General features: G+C 51.7%; 1 protein-coding gene across 5 annotated transcripts in view; it reads left to right on the top strand.

Moving 5' to 3' along the window:
- NFASC (neurofascin) overlaps nucleotides 1-17021 on the top strand; it is a 224241-nt gene extending 207220 nt beyond the window's left edge. For 2 of the 5 annotated variants that reach the window (XM_004375241.1, XM_004375240.1), the window contains 3 exons: nucleotides 12117-12248; nucleotides 14357-14426; nucleotides 16403-16634. In XM_004375241.1, coding sequence (XP_004375298.1) covers nucleotides 12117-12248; nucleotides 14357-14426; nucleotides 16403-16634 — 434 coding nt within the window. Of the gene's footprint in view, nucleotides 1-3206; nucleotides 3324-4561; nucleotides 4715-12116; nucleotides 12249-14356; nucleotides 14427-16402 lie in introns of all 5 variants that reach the window. The other 3 variants (XM_004375239.2, XM_004375238.1, XM_004375242.2) reach the window with 3 other exon arrangements.
- Nucleotides 17022-18806: the final 1785 nt, after the last annotated feature.

Genomic DNA, 18806 nt, shown 5'->3' with positions numbered 1-18806 from the left:
GGTGACTGACAAGGTTGTAATGCAGAAGGCACTTCTTTGAAGTGAAGACCAGGAGATCTTCTATCATTTCCCCAGCCCTGCAGACTCAGTCACATGTCACATGAGAAGGCTTCCTCCTCTGGGCAGGGCTGCCTGTCAGAGGTGCTGGCAGGTGGGGAGTGTCTGGCCATGCCATGCAGCTCCTTTCCCAGAACCTGCTCCTTCTGCCCTTCTCATCCCAGGAGATTTTAAAGTCTTAGATTTAAAAAGTCACGGCTTCCGGGAAACAATATTGCCAAGGAGTCCCATAATGTCAAAGGGCTCCATTACTCTTCCTCGTTTCCCCACGGCCCAGGTGCACACATGGAGGGAAATTGCAGCCATTCCAGGGGCCGGTGTAAGACTTGATGTCACAGATGGTCTGCTGAGCCCAGAGAATATGCTGTCACCATGTGAGGCAGCCAGGCCAGGAAGCTCTGTTCTTCTAGCATGAGGAGACCCCTCGGGAACTCAGCAATCCTTCTAAGAACCAAGCATCAAACAGCCTTTTACCACCACAGACAGGAGGGTCTCTAGCTTAGTGAGCCCTCACACCAGCTGTAGAACCAGCATGATGCAGCTGGCAAGGCTGGCCAGAAGCACCCAGGACTCTCCTCCGGCAGCTGTAGAATTGCAGGCTCTTGCCCTTCACTACCTCTGTTTCCTGGGCAAGTTCTCTGACCCCCTCTATCTCACTGTCTCCCCACCCCACTCCACGGCTCTTCACCCACCTGGATGAGGATGGAGGCTTATGGTCGGTGCCTGTGAGTGTGTTTTAGACTTAGTACATGGAATTAGGTGAGATGTAAGGGAAGACAGATGAGTCATAACTAGCGCTATGTTCCCCAGACCTTTAAAACACTGCTGTAAAGGTGCAATATCTAGTATTTAAACAACATACACTTCACGGAAAAGCTGTCTGAGGAAAAGAAACTACTAGAAGTTGTCACTAGCAGGTTAGTGACTGACATTCTTTGTGGCCACAGTGAGGCATCTTCTGCGTTATAGTGGGGCGCAATGTCCTACAAGTGCTTTGAGTTCACAGAAGAGATGCACAAAGAAGGAAGAAAAGAGTGGGTTTTGCTCCCCAGCAAAGAGTTACTTGCCTTCTAGGAAGATCAGCCTTGTTGCCACATAGGGTTAGCCCCATGGACTCCTCTACCCCAAGTCCGTCTGTGTCTGAAACACTGAAGAGGACCTGGCCATGTCCCTGATTGTATCCTCCGAGGTTGGGGACATCCCTCAAACGTTCAAGCTTCCCTTAATGCAGCAGAATGGCTCTGCCATCCGGGATTCTAAAAATAAATGTTCATCTGTACTGTGTCTTACATCTTAGGACAAAGTGTTTTGTAAGTGGACTCTCCTCAGGGGGAGATAGGACTTTCATTTGTCTTTAACTTGTCTCTTTCAGACGTCAAGGGATACTCCCTAATTCTCACATTCCGGGAGTCCGTAAACTTCCCCTTTTGGTTTTTAAAATTCTCCATAGCTCACTTTCTTGGTGCTTCTCATTGAACTTTTCACTTGTTCAGTTGTCCCTATGGTAATCCCTTCCTCCACACCCACCTCATTCTGGCTTCCCATTACTCGACCTTTTTTCTAAAATCACTCCAATCTCCATTACCTTTAGGACAGTTGGATTTGGGTCAATAGTATATTGGTGGCCAAACTGTTTAAACCCAGGTTCTCTGGCTATTTCCAGGGCTGAGGAGGAAGAAACCCAACTCCGCAAATCATGACTAATTATAATTCATTCCCACTACCAAGGGCCATGAAATTCCAAGGAGCTGGGATTTGGGGCAGCGTAAAGCAGCCAGTACAATTGAAACATGTGGCAGTCAAGTAAAGAAGCCTACCATCTGCCCGCCCCATGGAGACCCCCCAATGGTGCCATCCGTGGAAGCTCTTTCTTGGCGCCTCACCTAACATGAATCACATTCACCTGGGGCAACTGGTGACTGACAAGGTAGTAGTGGAAAGGGCACTTCTTTGAAGTGAAGACCAGGAGATCTTTTATCATTTCCCCAGCCCTGCAGACTCAGTCACATGTCAAATAGTTAATGAATAAATGCATCACCCAATGTACTCTATTCACTTAATTTTGACAAGTGAGTTGGTGACAGTGCCTCCTTGCATGCTAATAAAATATACAGGAGCCACACTTGTAAAGTCTTTGAAATACAAGTCTTCATGCTAGTACTCCTCTATTAAATCTTTGCCGGGAAATGGGGTAATCAGACTGCTGGGACTCTTGAAAAATGATTATGTTTGAAGATTAGCGCCACTCTCCTGTATGTAGGCTATGGTTTCAGACAGCACGACAGCTTTGATAAAGTAGCTCCTGGCTCCCAGGAACTAGATAATTAATGTCCTCTGTGTTGCGTGAAGCTCTGTGGTGCCGAGAATCTAACAGAACAGGATCCTTCTGGTGTCTGGACCACTGAGGGTTGAGTGTCAAGGAGTTCTCCTCTCTTGGTCCCACCTAGCCCAGAGAGAGAGAGTGCAAGGGTTCATACTGTCTCTAGGTGGGACTCCTGGGCTCCAGACCAAGTCACCTTAGACAGTCCAAGGCTGCTTTCCACATAACTCAGGCTCTTGCTGCCCAAGAACAATCCCAGGGGCTCCTCAGACCAGAGTCACCTGACAGGATCACCATTCTCCCATTAAGGCCCTCCCTTGGTTGGTCCTGCCCTTCCTACAAATCTCATCATGTCTCTCATTTGGCTTTTAAAACTAACATCTGTCCTTCCTGCAGAACTTCGTAGTTGAAGGGGAAGAGGCTGCCCTGTCCCTCCCAGTCTCTGCATCTGGCCAAGGGAGCTTTTTCCTGGCCCCTTTCCCTGCACCGTCCTAATCTGTGGCCAGGACGCTAAAAAGGAAAGAAGCCCAGGTTAGACACTCAAAGGGAATATGTAGAAATCCAGTCTTTTATTCCTAAGCCACCTGTGTGGGCGCGTAGACAGTTTCCCGCTCTCCCTCACATCAAGTCCTCCTGAATGCACCAGCTTATCTCCAGACTGCTCCCCCTGGCCTGGCCACCAGGCTGCAGCTTAGAGCTCCGCCGGGCCCTGGGCGCCACCATTTCCGGCCCCGTCCTTTCCTAGCAGGTGTGTGTGCGCGTGCGCGTGTCCGTGTGTCTGTGCTGCCTGCCTCACCGTCACTAACTCCTCTTCTAACCCATCTCCCAGCCCCCGATGAGCAGTCCATATGGAACGTCACGGTGCTCCCCAACAGTAAATGGGCCAACATCACCTGGAAGCACAATTTCGGGCCCGGAACTGACTTTGTGGTTGAGTACATCGACAGTAAGCATTGCTGTGCGGGTGGTGGTGATGGTGGCGGCGGCAGCAGCGCGAGTAGTGGTAGATGCCATTAAAGAGGTTCTGTGTACACCCCGACTGAGAGAGGCCTTTCCGCCTGGGTTCATCATGGTATGATGAAATCGATATGCACTCAGGTGGCAATGAGGTGGGAGGAGGGGCTCAAGGAAAAAGAAGGGCCTTCTGAAGCCATTAGTGAAGGTCTAGGTTCACATGTGCTGTGGCTGGCCTGGGCAGTGGGCCCTTCCTCCATTGCCTGCCCAGGATCAGAGCTCTCAATAGCCCCCAGATGAGCTGAATCTCGCCTCTGCCTTGATCTCCTGAACTCAGAATCCACGTGTTCTGATGTCTCCACTGGACAGGCTGGCCGGGTCACAGGCTTGGGGTACAACTGAGCTTTGCTCACACGGAATGCCAATGCCCACAGTCTGAGACACAGACCAGAGTTCTTTGTCTCAGAGAACTGGTGACTTGACCTGAGCTGATCACTCTTTATTGGATCTCCGGATCCAGGGTTTGTTAGACTGTAGACTGTGGTCAGGACATCTGCCTTCTCCTCTGGGTGAAGTCTCCTGTTCCTCAGGGGTCACCCTGACCACCTTGGCCTCTTTAGCATGTGATCCAACCAATTAAGCCAACTAACCCAGCCAGAAGATCCACCTGGGCTGTCCCGCTTGAAGAACTCTTAGGGAACAGCAGAGCCAGCTCTTAGTTCTCTGGGCTGGAGGAGGGATTCACAGCCACAGAATTCACCATGCCTAGTTTGGTCCGTACCAAATAGTTGTGGCTCCTGCCACCACCACGCACCCTGAACCGCAGACACACGGACACACACTTGGTGTGTGAATTAGCCACATGGCTAGAAATGAGATGAGAAACGAGGAGTGAGAGCCAAGAAGCAGAGTCCTGCTTCACCTCCAGTCGCCATTAGGGATGCTCTTGCATGAGAGGTCGGTCACCTCCAGGGTAGCACGGCTGACATGCTGAGAGTTTAATGAAGTAGGTCACAATGTGTTTAGCGCTAAGACTGAGGTGAGGAAAGAAAACTTCAGTGTAATCAGGTAAAGGTTAGCATTACATGGAAGCTCTGTGCGATGGACTGGACCCACGGTCCCTGGCCCTTCCTCCCCCTTCCTACCTTTGACAGGTGACCAGGAACCAAAGCACTGTCTCTCCAGCTCCAGGTGCCTGGCAGTAGGCTGACTGAGGTTTCTGTTCCCCAGGCAACCATACGAAAAAAACTGTCCCTGTTAAGGCCCAGGCCCAGCCTATACAGCTGACAGACCTCTATCCCGGGATGACATACACGTTGCGGGTTTATTCCCGGGACAACGAGGGCATCAGCAGTACCTTCATCACCTTTATGACCAGTACAGGTGAGAGGGGACCTGGCCTGGCCATCCCCGACAAGCATGGGGCATCTCATTCCATTCTCAGCTTCCTGCTTGTCTCTGCTCCTTGGAGAGAAGACTCATCCCCCCCATCCCTAACCTTGCATGGCGCGTCTCCGCTCCTATTATACATCAGTCTGCAGCTGCCCAGAAGCCGAGAGGAGCCGGAGGTGCATGTACAGGGGAGAGGAAGCTGGGATGCTGACCTCGTGGGGGAGGAGCAGGGAGTCAGAAGGATTTTACAGTGAGGATAGAGGAGAACGCTTGGCCCCCGGTTATGCTTGAAACAAAGAGCTTGGTGTCTGAGCAAACTTGGTGACTGTGTGTGTGGTTGGGGGCTGCTGGAGTGCAGTGCAGCCTGCCCCTTGCACACAGGGGCTTGCTCTCCATGTGGAGTTAGGAAACAGGACCATCCAAAGGGCTGGCTGCAGAAATCTCCCCAGGAACCAACCCAAGGATCAGTGCATATACCACTGCTTAACCACGGCCATGCCCATCACCTGCTGTTAAAAATTCCAGAGTCTGTGACAACTTGTTTAGGGCTCTGTTTTGATTTAATTTTTGTCCCAAGTTTGTCTTAGCTTAGAAGTAGTTGCCCTTTTACAGTGTTGGGGGAGGGGAAGTAGCTCGTCAGTACCAGGATAGCTGTGGCTTCAACTGTGGTCAGAGAGGCATCTTCATTGTGCCAAATTAGCAGGCTGCCTGGGTCTCAGAAAGGGTGCAGGTTCAGAAATCCCTCTGCTAGTAGGGGTGGCTGGCAGACTGGAAACCGCGAGGGCACTTGCTTGTCTGGGTGTGTGTGTATCTTTAAACTTGGCCAGGCTGTGGAAGGTGGCTTGTGTGCTAAGCCCTGGGGCTGAGGGTGAGTTGGGGAAAGAGAGTAAGAGAGAAAAGGATCAGTCCCTGCCCCCAGGGATGTCTTCATCAGATGCCAGGTATTAAAAACACAACGTAGAAAAAACAAAAACAATGGTTGATATGAACTTCTGAATGTTGACTTAAACATCCGTTACTCCTTCCCTGTGCTTGGCCTGGAGTCCCTGGGTGGCGCAATTGGTTAAGTGCTCAACTACTAACCAAAAGGCTGGCTGTTTGAACTCACCAAGAGGCATCTCGGAAGAAAGGCCTGTGATCTGCTTCTGAAAAATCACAACCTTGAAAACCCTATGGGGCACAGTTCTACTCTGACACGCATGGGGTCACCGTGAGTCTCAACTCAACAGCAGCTGGTTTTGGTTTTTGGTTTTGTGCTTGGCCTCAGGAGGCTGATCCTGTTAGCTTGCATCTGAGAGTTGCTATCCATCAGTATAAATGTCCTCACCCCAACCCTTCCACTCCTGTCCCTCCTGGGTCCTATCCTCCTCCATGTCTCCATCTGCCCATGTCCGTGCCATCTCAAGATGCAGGGAGTCTGGGAGTCCAGCTGCCTGCCTGGGCCTGCCACAGCCTGGCCGGGCCAGTGCAGGCAGGCTGTCCCAGTGAGTGGCCAGGCCCATCCTGTTACACGGGGAGCCAGGCAAGGGATCTGGACAACTGACTGAGAGGAGCAGGTGGCTAGACTCTGTCTGACCCAGTTGGGGTCCCAATCTGCCGCTCACTGGTGCATGCATTTGCTTTTGCTTTATTGCAAACCTGGGTCTAGCACAGAGGCAGGAAGCAGAGATGATGTTTGCGGACAGAGTTCCATCCTAGAGAGCACCACCAGAGCCAGTGCTACCTGCTGTCAGAGCTGGACTTCTCCTGGGGCTGGAGATAAGGGTGGGAAAAGGGATCCAAAGAGAAGAGGACCAGTCCCTGCCCCCAACCAGTCCCTGCCCCCAGGGACGTCCTAACCTGATACAAGTTGGTAGACAGAGCTTAGAGAAAACAGCAGTGATCGATAGAAGTTTCTGAACTTTGACTTGAGCATTCTTTTCTCTCTTCCTGGGCTTGGCCTGAGCAGGCTAATCCTCATAGTTGGCTTCCAGAGTGATAGAGGCACTCGGCACTTACAAATTTCTCAGACTCCTTCCAGTACAGGCTGGAGCGGGCAGGTTTATCGGCCGAGCGCTGAGTGCATATTGTTCACTTATCTCACAGGCTGGCAGAAATGACCATGTGCAAACCACATATTTTCACTTTCTGAAGTGTGTGTGTGCCTCGGGGGTCGTCTATATCCTGAGAAAATGCACACTGTTTCTTGTGGGTGGACTTCAGAGCCAAGTTCACCCCCTCCCATCCCCCAGGTTCCTGTGTCTCATCAAGGCAAGAGGTCGTGTGCATTTCTGGGCCCCAGCACTGGGCATTTAGGCAACCACAGACCATCACTTTATTCTGGAGACTCAAACATGCTGCCGTGGTTCAGGAAGGAAGTGGAAGGAAACCACTAGGAATGCTAACAGGCTCTCTGACCCTACCAGAAAGATCCCACACGGGAAGTTAATCACCTCCTTGAAGCCTTTGAAGCCAAAGAGACCCCAGGGGCTGCAAACATAGAACCCTGCATGCCAAGAGGTTCATCAGCTCTTGCTTCCTGGGGTGGGCAGGATGGGGCAAGGCAGCAGCATGGTGGATGCTGAGAGTGGCCAGGAGGTAGACATCAGCCTGCCTTCGAGCTCAGGGAAGGGAGGGCCATTAGGGGACGGAGCTCCAGTCAGCTTCTCTCTGCGCTGTGTGGGAGAAACACCTCTTCAGTCAGTCAACCTAGGATGGGGCAAGTGAGAATGAAGAGGTGTAAAATGATGCTTAAGTGAGGACAGCTAGCCCAAATTGCATTTGAAGAAAGCCCATCCCTATTACAGTTGTTAATCGATCTATCCTCATTTCTGAAATATAATTTTTCTGCAGACTTTGGGTGACTGGCCTCTTTTCCATGGCCAAACCAAATTCTCCCCAATTAGAGTTAAACATCATTAGGACTGTCTACCTTGCAGGTGAACAGCCCATTTCTGAGGGGAGGGGGGATGTTCTGGAAAGCACACAAGTTACGGCCTCTAATCTAGAGCAGGAGCCCTGGTGGCACAGTGGTTAAGAGCTCAGCTGCTAACCAAAAGATCAGCAGTTTGAATCCACCAGCTGCTCCTTGGACACCCTATTGGGCAGTTCTGCTCTGTCCTATAGGGTCACTATGAGTCGGAATCAACTCAACAGCAATGGGTTTGGTTTTGTTTTGTTTTGTTTTCATCTAGAGCAAAAGGCTTTTGGCCCTGTGTCTGTCAGGCCGGTGGGCCCAATGAGAGGGTGCTATTCTGGTTCACAGTTAGTTCCAGCTAAAGAAGGAACGTGTCAGTGCACCTTGGTCTTTGAATGTTGTCTGAAATCCAGTTTAACAGATCGATTAAGTATGGTGTTGGCAGCCAAACGTAATTGCCATGGAGCCTCGCTGAGATGCTTTCCTCTCAGAGTCCACACCCTCACGCCGTGCATCCATGTTGTGAGAGCATCTTTTGGTTCTTGAGAAACTCAGCCATTTTGATGGTGTCTGGTGGAGCCCACCTTACCCCAGATCCCAGAGAGTTTTGAACTGCTTTCTGGCCAACATCTGTGTGCAAACTTCACGGAAAAATTCTTTGACCTTCTCAGTAGAGACTGTTTGAAGGTAACATTTGAATTCCCCGTGGTAGCGTTGGGAATGGAATGGGGAGCTACATTTGCTTTCTAAATTGCCTGTGTTAGCACTTTTCCCTGGAATTATGACTTTCTCTACCACGAGAAAGGGAGTCTTGTGGAGACAGCTGTCAGAGTATATCAGAAGAAGCGGTAGGAAGATGGTGGTGCAAACATACAGGCCGTCCTCTTTGAAAACAGCAGGGACCACTATCCAAACACAAGTTGGAGTGATTCCTTGATTCCAGTGCCCAGGTGCTACAAGGTCAAGCCAATATCCATCGACCCTTAGATGGTTCAGGGGACAAAACTAAAGAGGTGTCCCAGGTTAACTTTTTGCATTAAAATTAATTTGATCTGTTAATCAGTAAGTATTCACCGAGTACTTTTTATGTGGCATCATGCTAAGTACTAGGAGGCTCAAAAAGATCCCCTGTTCACAAGACATTAATAGCATAACTGAAAGTCAGAACCCATGAAACAGATTAAATGTTAAGTTCTGTGACCTTGAGCAAGCCACCTAGCCTTTCTGTGCCTCAGTTTCCTCTCATATAAAATGACACAACCTTGTTTGCTGAAAGCAAAGAGGACTTGAAGCACTTATTGATGAAGATCAAAGACTACAGCCTTCAGTATGGATTACACTTCAACATAAAGAAAACAAAAATCCCCACAACTGGACCAATAAGCAAGAGCATGATAAATGGAGAAAAGATTGAAGTTGTCAAGGATTTCATTTTACTTGGATCCACAATCAATGCCCATGAAAGCAGCAGTCAAGATATCAAACGACATATTGCGTTGGGCAAATCTGCTGCAAAAGATCTCTTTAAAGTGTTCAAAAGCAAAGATGTTACTTTGAGGACTAAGGTGCGCCTGACCCAAGCCATGATATTTTCAATCACCTCATATGTATGCGAAAGCTGGACAGTGAATAAGGAAGAAGAATTGATGCCTTTAAATTATGGTGTTGGTGAAGAATATTGAATATACCATGGACTGCCAGAAGAACGAACAAGTCTGTCTTGGAAGAAATACAGCCAGAGTGCTCCTTGGAAGTGTAGATGAGAAGACTTTGTCTCTCGTACTTTGGACATGTTATCAGGAGGGACGAGTCCCTGGAGAAGGACATCATACTTGGTAAAGTACAGGGTCAGCAAAAAAGAGGAAGACACTTGACAAGATGGATTGACACAGTGGCTGCAACAGTGGCCTCAAACGTAGCAACAATTGTGAGGATGGCACAGGACCGGGCAGTATTTCATTCTGTTGTCAATAGGGTCACCATGAGTCAGAACCAACTTTGACGGCACCTATCAACAATAACAATAAAATATACCTCATGAGGTTGTTGTGAGGATTTAATTAGATATTGTATGGGGAAGTACTTAGATCAGTTCCTTGCCTATAGAAGCGTTTGTAAGTGTAAACTATTACTAGTAGTAATATATAACACGGTTATAAGTATTATGAAAAATTTAAAGTAGAGCCTGTCTTAGTCATCTAGTGCTGCTGTTTAACAGAAATACCACAAGTGGGTGGCTTTTAACAAAGAAAAATGTATTCTTTCACAGTCCAGTAGGCTACAAGTCCAAATTCAGGGCATCAGCTCCAGGAGAAGGCTTTTCTCTCTCTGTTGGCTCTGGAGAGAGGTCCTTGTGATGCATCAGTCTTCCCTTGGTCTGGGAGCATCTCAGGTCCAAAGGACATGGCTCTGCTCCCGGCACTGCTTTCTTGGTGGTGTGAGGTTCCACGTGTCTCTGCTTGCCCCTCTCTTTTATATCTCAAGAGATTGGCTTACGACACCATCCAATCTTGTACACCTCATCAGTGTAACTGCCGCTAATCCATCTTATTACATCATAGTGATAGAGTTTACAACACATAAGGAAATCACATCAGATTACAAAATGTACACAATCATACAATACTGGGAATCATGACCTAGCCAAGTTGACAGATATTTTGGGGGGACACAATTCAATCTCTGACAGAGCCATTATGGAGTGGCTGTGTGGGAGGTGACATTTGCCATCTGAAAGTCTGGGGCACTTGTGGGAGGTGGGAGGAGGAAGGAGAACCTAAGCAGAAAAAATGGCACCTGCAGAGTCCTGAGGCAGGAATGAGAGTGGCCACTGTGGCTGGGGGGTAGAGGGTGAGATGGGACTAGAGAGGTAGTCAGGGCCAGCTCTAATGGAGCCTTACGGGCTAGGATAAGGAATGTAGAGTTTTTTCCCAATACCAGTGAGAAGCTTTGAAGGACTGAAGTAAGGAAGCGATTTGATCTGATGTGGGGTCTTGGGAAGATCCCACTGACAGCTCTGTGGAGAATGGACTGTGGAGAGCAGGAGTGGAGGCAGGGATGGGACTTTCCCCACATTATCCATAGATAGGGTAATCACAAGCCTTGTTCTTATGGGACTCAATTGCTTTTCAACCCAGGGCTGCCCTGGGCAGCCAGAGCCCCTCGAGTGCGAAAGCACTTATTTGTCCAGTTCTCACCATTTATCGAGAACCTTCTGCATGCGTTTCTCTTGGCGAAACTCTGGGAAGGCTGTAAAGACAGCTTCTGCCCCAAGAGGACAGGATTATGTCCAGACACCTGCCCCATAAAAGGACACGTGATAAGGACCCTCAGGTACAATGAGGGCCAAGGGGTTCCCCCATGCTCTTCTTGTGCCCTTTCTTGGAAGAGGCTGAAGACCTTGGCTCTGAGGGACCTGCTGTGTTCTAGCTCCCCAGAGGCCTCTCTGGGCTGGGTCTGTTCTGTCCCCTGAGCCTCAGTTCCTGTGACAGGCTGCATTTGTGCCGCATTGCTTTTGTCCTCCCATACATCGACAGGAGAAGAATGAGTCCTGATCACACAGTCATTGGCTCATCAAGGGCACCATCAGATGCTGCCTAAGCTCCTGCGCTTTTGGCCCATCTGCATGCCCCTCAGCTTACAAAGGGGTCTGCCAAGCTGACACGTCTGCACATCCCAGTGTGAGGATGGGTTCCCACCACGTAGGGACAGGAGGGACCCACTGTCACAGGGGCTGGGGTAGGGGACAGGGTAAGGAGGTAAGTCAGCTTGTCATAGAATACCGAGTGTCTCCATGTGTGGAAGTGGTCTGGAAGGGTGTGAGCTGAAGGCACCATCCTGGTCCCAGCATTGCTGCCTGCCAGTCTAGGGTACTCGTGCCAGGATTGTCTTTGCTGCCAGGGAGCACACAGTCCAGCTGGGGAGACCTCCATGTTGCCCAGGACCCAGGACCCACTGCCAGGAGGCCTGGCTGACCTCGAGACTGGTGGACAGTAGGGCTGACCTGTGGCCGTGCAGACCCATAAAGGCGTTATTGTAATGGACATTTGCAATGTGACCACAGCCCCCTTTCCCTGATTGGGGCCATGCAGGCTCCTATATCTTCCTCCTGGGCTCATGGGGAATCACACTTCATCACAAATCCCTGGCCTTTCTGCAGCCTCTTCAGTCCCCATTAGGTTGTGACCCCTGGTTTGTGAGAATGCCAATCTCTCGCCCTTAGGCAACTTTCCCTTCCTAAGGGACCTGCTCGGGCTTCCGCTTCTTATTCTGCTACCTGTACCCTTTCTTTTGCCTCTTTTCTCATCTTTTGACCTTGGCTCTTTAACTATTTTTAATTTGTCCTTTTAGTGGGGTAGTTTGGGCCAGAGGGCTGCTTGGTGTAGCTTAGGCTCAGGAAAAACATCCATGCGAAGTAGCTGGAATCCTTCCCTCCCATCTTCCCCTCACCTCCCGGATGCAGTCATTCACGTGTTTGCTTCTGGCCCTCCCCATCAGCTTACACCAACAACCAGGCGGACATCGCCACCCAGGGCTGGTTTATTGGGCTCATGTGCGCCATCGCCCTGTTGGTGCTGATCCTGCTCATCGTCTGCTTCATCAAGAGGAGTCGAGGCGGGAAGTACCCAGGTGAGGCCTGTGAGTAGGGGAGGCGGGCAGGCGGGAGGCCGAGGGACAGGCGAGCTGCCCTGTGAGTCACCAGGTCCCAGCCAGCCCTGGGGGACTCTGCTCTCCGTGAGGCCATCCCTTGCCAAGCCCAGCTCGGCCACGCAGCCCTCCTGCCCGGTCTGTGCATCTTCGAGCTGCCAGAAAGCACTAGAGTTAATTAAGTTTGCGTGAGGTGGGCGGGGGAGCCGTCCAGGCAGCCCCGCAGAGGGGCTGGGAGGAACCCTGGCTCCCATTAAGAGTGACCTTCTTTCCCCTTGGCTCACCACCCCATCTGCTTAGTAAATTGGCTTTTTTCAGCCTGAATCTCATTAGAATCCTGTGTCCCAGGGAAGGAGGAAGGAAGAGAAGCATTTTCTCTAATCATGTCAGAGAGAATGGGGAGAGGAGGGTCTAGACACAAGGAAACACCCACGAGAGAGGTTGCAAAGATGGGCACTCAGCGTGACGAGGGTGTAATCACAGACACCTCTAGCAGAGGCTCAGGAGCTCCTACTTGAGGAGCAGGTAGGGGCTAAGCGGTGGGTGGCACTGAGGGACCCCTATGGCTCTTACAGGGCTTTGGGCTTCCCTGGAGTTGCCAAGAGGCTTTTCTCTGCCCAGACAAACCAAGGTCAAAGACAAGAACCTCTCGCATTCTTGTTTCTGGAAATATTGATTGTTCTTCAGACGGGGCGAGAGAGCCATCTGTTTAAGATGGGTGGAGGTGGGTGGTGAGACCCTGACAGGAGGCAGGATAATTGATGACCCTAACAGTGAAAACCCTGCTGGACTGCTAAATGGAATTGCTTCCTGTGCCCCAGAGCCCTGTCACCAAACACGCCCCTTGTTCTCCAGATACCTGCCTCTCCTCATCTCTGTGAACAAGTCCTTCCCCAGCATCCTCCCCAGAACACAACACAAAGGAAACAGAGGAGATCCCATTTTATTTCCTTCCCTCTGCCCAAGTACCCTCACTCTAGGATCCTAAAGAGTTATGGCTCTAATCTGAGTGAGGGAGGGCAGGAAATTATAGTTCTTTGTTGGTGAGTGATGTTTTTCTTTCACTTAGTTTTCTATATTGGGATTGTTTTTCTTATAATAAGAGCGAAAGCCAGAGTTAGGGAGAAGGCTGGTCTTCCATCTGACATTGAGACTTAGGTGGACTCATTAGGTTCAGCCCCCTGCCCATCCAGAAAGTGTCCCATTCTAGAATGTTCTTCAAAGCTAACCTCCTTTTCTCCAGCTACAGGGTAGGCCGCTGGTACATTAGAATGATGAGTGAACCAGGACTGGGTTCTAGTGTCTAGTCTTTATTTAGTTACTAATTAGTTATGTAGCACCATGTTAATCTCTCAAGACCTAGTTTCCCTCACCTAAAATGGGGGTGATTATCCTGCCTTATACCTCAAAAGGGGATATATGAAGAGTCATTCATGTAAGTGTCTGAGAGGCATTTCTCAGAAATGCCAGGCTCTGTGCTGGTGCTACGGATGCTAGAGGAAAAGATGGTCGGTCCCCCAAGGACATTTCACCTGGCACAGAAGGAACAATCAGCACAGTCAGGCAGGGCCTATAACAGGTGGTCTGGGAAGAAGGGGGCGCTTGAACAGGTGAAGACACTTTCCATTCCACAGAGATGTGTGGAGTGCCCTCTGTCCAGAGCACTGTGCCAGGAGCTTTGAAGAAACACACAGCCCCTACCCTCAAGGAAAGAGGGTTACGGGCGTTAAGAAACATAACAAATAATTACAATACAGAGCAGAATGAGAAAGGTGCAAACAATGTATTGTTTTGTTTGGGCAAGGGAAAAGATTACATCTAGTTGGGGTTTTGGGAAGACTTGATGAGAGGTAGTGGGGAGCCCAGGTGGGAGGTGATTTCAGTGGTCAGAGGGAGGTAGGGAAACCCGGGGGTCAGGAGAAGTAGATCAGCATGACTTGGCAGCTGACTGGGTGTGGGAAGCAAAAACAAGAGGGGCATCGATGGTGCCTTGTGGGATCCGGGGGCTGTGTCTTCTGGCTTTACCCTCAGGGCCCTGGGGGCACATGTTTCAATCATCCTGTCTGTCTTTGCTTCTTTTATTGACCAAGTGCGAGAAAAGAAGGATGTTCCCCTTGGCCCCGAAGACCCCAAAGAAGACGATGGCTCATTTGACTACAGGTATGTGACCTCCTTCCTCCCGTGTCAGTGTCCTCGGACGGCCTCTGTGCCTCCAGCCACTGGTCTCTCAGAGCGGCTCAGCTTGGCCGAGAGACCACTGTGTGACGTCCTCCCCATCGGGCTGTTACCTGCTCCGCTGACGACGGGTGCTGCTGGGTGTGCTCAGACAGCCTGCTCATCCTCATGGTCTCGAGGCTGCTCCCCGGGAGGCACTGCCCGACACACTCACACACACACTCTCACACACTCACACTCACACACACACACACAGACATACACTCACACACACACATACTCGAATTTACTGAGTTGTCTGTATGTGTGTTTCCAACTTTTTACTTTGAAAATCCCTCATGTTGTGAAATGAGCCCAGCTTCCAGGCTTCCCCTCTGCCCGCACCCCACCCCAGCCCTGACAGTCATGACCCAGGGGGCTGTGTTATCTTAGAGCCTCTTGCCTGTGTGAGGAATGATGGGGAGGGGTTCTGGGCCTTCTTCCCAGAGCGTATCTCTGGGGTCTACACGAACTGGCCTCGGTCTTGGGGAGCCATCGGTGCAGTGTCGTGTTTCACAGATGAGAGGACTGAGGCCCAGACCAGGAAGGGACCCGCCCAAGACTATCGCACTCAGCTCTCAGGGAGCTAGGGCAGAGCTGAGAGCCAGGGCTGACTTCCAGGCTGGGGCTCCTCTCCTACGCCCATGCTCCCTCTCAGATCTGGGAGGGACTTAGTATCTGCGCTTATAAGGTCATCTGCCAGTTTTGATAGGAAGTGCATTTTAAGGAAGGAAGCAGGCTGGGTAATGGAGGTCCCATTCCCAGACCAAGACCAAGTGGGGCAGGAGGAAACGCCTTGATCTGAGCCCTCTCCCCAACCCCACCCAGCTCCTGTCCTGGACCCAGTCACCCCTCTCCTCCTCTGACCTCTCCTTACCCTTTCGGCGCCTCTGCCACTCTGACCATCAGCAGCCTGGCAAACAGGATCAGCTGCCCACAGAGGAGCCCCTGGTGGCTCTGCGGACCACACCCATGCATCCTGTCCCCACATCCCCAAGTGCCTCCCAAAAGGGTGAGCATGAGAGGCCCCTCCCCTTCTCCTTCCTGGCTGTCCTCAGCCACCCATGCCGGGGTCCAGTTTCCCCACAATGTGGCCTTCAGTTCCAAAGGCCACAGGGTTCCTGTCCCCTAGACCCTTAGTGCAGCCCCAGAGAAGGGTAATGACCACCTCAAATACAGGGCCAGGACACCTGCGCTCTGAGAAGCTCCTTCTTCACGCACCTCCCCTCCCCCAGACACCACAGCTGTTGAGCAAAAACACCTGCCTCTCACCCCCAAACACTGAGGCTGCATGCACATGCTGGCACCAGCGCACACACACGTGCCCACATGCACACACGTGCACACATACCCGAACGTATGCACACACATACCCACGCACCACGCCCATCTGCTTTGGCTCTGGGAGTCTGCAGGGTCCATCCTGGAGCCCCCACTTGGGTGAGTCCAAGTACAAAACTGGGAAAAAGCTGAAATTAATACACACAGAAGAAGGGCTCCTTCACTTGGGACTACAGCACCAATTTCTTCACTCCCGACCCCTGGCTCTTCTCACCCTACCTGTTCTCACATTCAGTGGCTCGCTTTACCCGGGGGTGCTGTCCTCTGCCCACTGCCACCAGAGAGAGTAGCCCAAGACACAGAAAGGACCCCAGACCAGGAGGCCAGAGCATGGGCTCCTGTCCCAGCTCTACGCCAGCCTGCCACCTCCCCTTGGAGAAGACCCTTGTCCACTCTAGGCCTCAGTTTCCCTTCTGGAGAACTAGCTGGCCAACGAGGGCAAGGGCGGGCTGGACGGGGTGGGCTCTGGTGAGGACAGCCCCTTCCTCTCTAAGCCGGGCAATGCATGCACTCAGCGGGAGCCGAGGAGCCTGGGGTAGGGCTGGACCTGCCCCTGATTCTGTGTCTCTCTCTCTGGCTAGTGATGAGGACAACAAGCCCCTGCAGGGCAGCCAGACGTCCCTGGACGGCACCATCAAGCAGCAGGAGAGTGACGACAGCCTGGTGGACTATGGCGAGGGTGGCGAGGGCCAGTTCAACGAGGACGGCTCCTTCATTGGCCAGTACACAGTCAAAAAGGACAAGGAGGAAACGGAGGGCAACGAGAGTTCAGAGGCCACGTCCCCTGTCAATGCCATCTACTCTCTGGCCTAACAGAGCCCACGTGGGCACAGCCACTACTTTGCAAGTGGGAGGAGGGGAGAGTGGGAGATGAAACCGCTGTAGACCTACCACAAAAGCACCACCTTCAGGGACAAAGGCACAGTATGGGGGTCTGCCAAGCTGTGAGGACCAGTGACCGCCCAGCCGACCATAAGCGCCCTCCAGGTGACCCCACCCACACCCCCGGGCTGCCACCAGTGTGGCCAAGCCAGAGCTCAGCTGGAGCATCCAGCTCCCATGCTCAGTCCACGGCCACCCTGAGCTTGCCCCCACACTGCCCACCCTTGACCTCGGCACGCACTCACCGATGACCTGTTGGTTCCAGCACTTTCCACTGTCTTCATTTTTGCTTTTGTGCATCCTCCCCTCCAGACCCAACATCCCCATTTTCTTTTCCTTTTGGAGAAGTGTCCCTAGAAGAAGGAAGAATAGGTGGATTCTCCCCCAGGAAACTGCAAAGATAGGCAAAGATTGATGAGAAACAGAACATAATAAGCTGTAGTATTCAAGCCACCGCTGGGCCAATGTACTTCCGAAGGATGCCTTTCTCACCATATGCCTCCCCTTGCTCCTAACCCATCCTCCTCAGCCTTGTCAGTTGCTAAGCTGGGCTTGGCTCCTTTCCGGAAAATGACAGTATTTTTGGCAGGGAGAGGGTGGGCAGGCCTCCTTGCCTCTCTCTGGCTCAGTTGGGAGGTGGGTTTACCACTTGCCCCCTACTCTTACCCTGCCCCTTCCTACCGAGTATCTAAGAAATGAGCTGCACTGACTCTGAAGAAGTCTGAGGGGACAGGAGCAGGCGCTGATGGCAAAGGACTTAATTCCAGTGACCACGGACCTCGAGCAGAAGTAAATCAGGTGTCTGGTCCCTGGGGAGCTGTGCTCACCTCCACCAGGAGAGCAGAAGGCTCGGTTTGGACTTCCTTCCTCCTTGTTAGTGAAACCCGAGATGTAGGAGAGAGGACCCCCACTTTGTCTCCCAACCTGGCCAGGGGTCTATGCTGCTACCCTCAAGGAAAGGAAGCCCTGTGATGCAGAAGCTTTGCTGTGTTTGGGGGTGTCAGCTCTGCTCCCCGTCTCATCTCTAGCACAGCAGATACTATCTTCTCTGTCAATTCAGTGTGGTGTGGAAACTCGTGTTTTACATGGTGTGTGGTTGGGGACCTGCTGCCCCCAAGACTGAGCCCGCTGTCCTTTCGTTCGGGTATTTACATATCAGGAGACCCTGGGGGTAAGGCCGTGCTAACAGTGCTGTGATGCCCTGCCTGGGGAGGACTCAATGCTCTTCGTATGCCTTACGCAGCTGATCTGTCCCCTGGAGTCCCAGGTTCCCAGCCCCTCCCTGCAACTCAGCCTTGAAGCCTCCAGAGATGTCCATCTCCAGGAGACGGGGGTGGCCTATGCAAACGTCCCAGCAGGACCAGAAGCAGTCACTCAGCACATGCCCTGCAGCCTGCGGCCCCAAATGGAGATACTCAGACCTGCTGTTCCCGAAGGTGCTGCCTTCATTCTCCCCACCTAATCCGTGTTTGAAACCAAAGGTCCTTGCCTCAGAGGGAGAGAGAGAGAGCTCCAGCCTAAGAGTAGCCCTGTAGCTGTTCCTGCAGCTAGAGTCGGTTTTTGGAGGGTGAAGCTGACCCCAGTGATGGACCACTTGCCCAAGGAACAATCTCTGGTGTGACCCTCCAGCCACGGACAGGGCTGGGTTCTTCAGAGGCTTTATTAAACCATCATTGGCCACATGTTTAAGCCGCAAAGGTATTAGCAATGCTTGCATCACTGAATAGGCATCCAGTGGAGGTTAGGTTCCTACACTCTGTTTGCAGGTAAGAAGATGTAGCCCAGAGCTGAGCCACTTCTGTTGTTTGAACCTGAAAGTAACTGCCCTTTGGCCCAAGCAGGGGCAGGCCCAGCACCAGCTGCTGCCTGGAAGCCTGGGGGGCAGCTCTCTCATGGAGAAAGGAGACAGGGTACATAGGAGGAGGCTGGGGAGTGAGCTCAGGGGCCCCCTCACCTGGGTTTCCTCTAACCTCTGCTTGGACTCAGCTGGGACTTCCTGCAGCCCAGGCCCACTGTCCCTGAAGGGGATGGCAGAGAAGTGTGCCTGTGAGCCGATTCAAAGGACTGGCCTTCCTAGAAAACAGTCTGGATCTGAGCAGAGCA

The sequence above is a fragment of the Trichechus manatus genome, unplaced genomic scaffold (genome assembly GCF_000243295.1).
Source record: "Trichechus manatus latirostris isolate Lorelei unplaced genomic scaffold, TriManLat1.0 scaffold00035, whole genome shotgun sequence".
NCBI classification, from domain to species: domain Eukaryota; kingdom Metazoa; phylum Chordata; class Mammalia; order Sirenia; family Trichechidae; genus Trichechus; species Trichechus manatus.
This window is presented reverse-complemented; position numbering and strand designations above follow the sequence as displayed.